At 51.4% G+C, this 2,500-nt stretch overlaps 1 protein-coding gene across 1 annotated transcript in view; it reads right to left on the reverse strand.

Annotated features, from left to right (window-relative positions):
* LOC143140479 (uncharacterized) overlaps positions 1-2,500 on the reverse strand; it is a 70,400-nt gene that overhangs the window by 43,154 nt on the left and 24,746 nt on the right. Inside the window, exons 8-9 of the mRNA XM_076301402.1 lie at positions 1,420-1,551; positions 228-378 (exon numbers count right to left, since the gene is read on the reverse strand). Of these exons, the coding sequence (XP_076157517.1) occupies positions 228-378; positions 1,420-1,551 (283 nt within the window). The remainder of the gene's footprint in view (positions 1-227; positions 379-1,419; positions 1,552-2,500) is intronic.

Consider the following 2,500-nt stretch of genomic DNA (forward strand, 5'->3'; position numbering starts at 1 on the left):
GTGTGTGTGTGTGTGTGTGTGTGTGTGTGTGTGTGTGAAATCACAGAGCTCTGCAGTGTGAGTGTGTGTGTGTGTGTGTGTGTGTGTGTGTGTGTGTGTGTGTGTGTGAAATCACAGAGCTCTGCAGTGTGAGTGTGTGTGTGTGTGTATGTGAGTGTGTGTGTGTGTATGTGAGTGTGTGTGTGTGTATGTGTGTGTGTGTGTGTGTCACTCACAGCGCCTCTTACCTGTGATTTTTTGGGCTCAGGTGACATCTCCTGCGGGATGAATTTGATTGGTCCCTTCACCTGCCGTCTGGAGCGCTTGGTGCCGTCGGGCAGCGTCTCCATGGCGATGTCTGCCTCATCACTGCTGGCCTGGTCGCACTCCGAGCATTGCCTAGGCGACAGGGGAGGGAGTGTGTGTGAGTGTGTCTATTCAGCCTTGATATAGAACAGATGAACTGTTCAGAAGGAGACTGGGGCTAACACTTAACTATAGCTAAACACCAAGACCACTACATTACTAATAGACACACACACACACACACACAATACGCAAGGACAACGCACAAACAACACTCTCAACACACACAGAAAGTACACACGCACGCACGCACGCACGCACGCACGCACGCACGCACGCACGCACGCACACACTCACATGCACACGCACATGCACACACACACACACACACACACACACACACACACACACACACACACGCGCAAACAAAGTACACAGACATACACACACGCAAACAAAGTACACACAGACCCCCTCCTGAACACATTGCATCATTCAGAAATGATTTGTAATTTTCTGCACCTTCCCCCTGCTTTTGTGCTTGGATTAGGAGAATTACTGAGAGCTCCCAAGCAGGAAACAAATAACTACAAACACACACAGGTAGATACACAAAGAACCAATAACACAACTGAGGGAAAGCAACATTCATTTAGCGATGGCACAAAGCCAGCCAAATTATAAACTTGCACAAACTCTCTCTCTCACTCACACACACGCACACACACACACACACACACACACACACACACACACACACACACACACACACACACACACACACACACACACACACACACACACACACACACACACACACACACACACACACACACACACACACACACACACACACACACACAGAGAAAACAGCCAAGACACTGTCTCTTGCAAGTGAGGTGGGTCCATGCTGCACACACACACCTCATCAGTAGCTGTTGTTGGTCTTCTTGGGCATGCGTGTGAGAGGTGAGTCAGGGCAGCACACACACACACACACACACACACACACACATACACACACACATGCCAAGCTGTTCTTGGTCTTCTTGGGCATACGTGTGCGAAGAGGGTCGAGGCAGCCCACACACACACACACACACACACACACACACACACACACACACGTCTCACCAGTAGCTGTTCTTGGTCTTCTTGGGCATGCGTGTGAGAGGTGGGTCGAGGCAGCCCAGGTGGTAGTGCAGTTTGCACGTATCACACAGCAGGAGCAGATGCTGGTCCTGATTCTTCTTACAGATGCCGCAGCTGCGCGCACACACACACACACACACACGTAAAGCACAGCAGGCAGGCTGTATGAATGTGTGTATATGGTGTGTGTGTGTGTGTGTGTGTGTGTTACCTGTACAGAACAGCGGGCAGGCTGTGTGTGTGTGTGTGTGTGTGTGTGTGTGTGTGTGTTACCTGTACAGAACAGCGGGCAGGCTGTGTGTGTGTGTGTGTGTGTGTGTGTGTGTGTGTGTGTGTGTGTGTTACCTGTACAGAACAGCGGGCAGGCTGTGTGTGTGTGTGTGTGTGTGTGTGTGTGTGTGTGTGTGTGTGTTACCTGTACAGAACAGCGGGCAGGCTGTGTGTGTGTGTGTGTGTGTGTGTGTGTGTGTGTGTGTGTGTGTTACCTGTACAGAACAGCGGGCAGGCTGTGTGTGTGTGTGTGTGTGTGTGTGTGTTACCTGTACAGAACAGCGGGCAGGCTGTGTGTGTGTGTGTGTGTGTGTGTGTGTGTGTGTGTGTGTGTGCGTTACCTGTACAGAACAGCGGGCAGGCTGTGTGTGTGTGTGTGTGTGTGTGTGTGTGTGTGTGTGTGTTACCTGTACAGAACAGCGGGCAGGCTGTGTGTGTGTGTGTGCGTGTGTGTGTGTGTGTGTGTGTGTGTGTGTTACCTGTACAGAACAGCGGGCAGGCTGTGTGTGTGTGTGTGTGTGTGTGTGTGTGTGTGTGTGTGTGTGTTACCTGTACAGAACAGCGGGCAGGCTGTGTGTGTGTGTGTGTGTGTGTGTGTGTGTGTGTGTGTGTGTGTTACCTGTACAGAACAGCGGGCAGGCTGTGTGTGTGTGTGTGTGTGTGTGTGTGTTACCTGTACAGAACAGCGGGCAGGCTGTGTGTGTGTGTGTGTGTGTGTGTGTGTGTGTGTGTGTGTGCGTTACCTGTACAGAACAGCGGGCAGGCTGTGTGTGTGTGTGTGTGTGTGTGTGTG

The sequence above is a fragment of the Alosa pseudoharengus genome, unplaced genomic scaffold, assembly GCF_046254945.1.
Source record: "Alosa pseudoharengus isolate Yale_2024_CS ecotype anadromous, Long Island Sound unplaced genomic scaffold, YU_APseudo_1.1 YU_APseudo_1.1_scf_23, whole genome shotgun sequence".
Lineage (NCBI taxonomy): Eukaryota > Metazoa > Chordata > Actinopteri > Clupeiformes > Clupeidae > Alosa > Alosa pseudoharengus.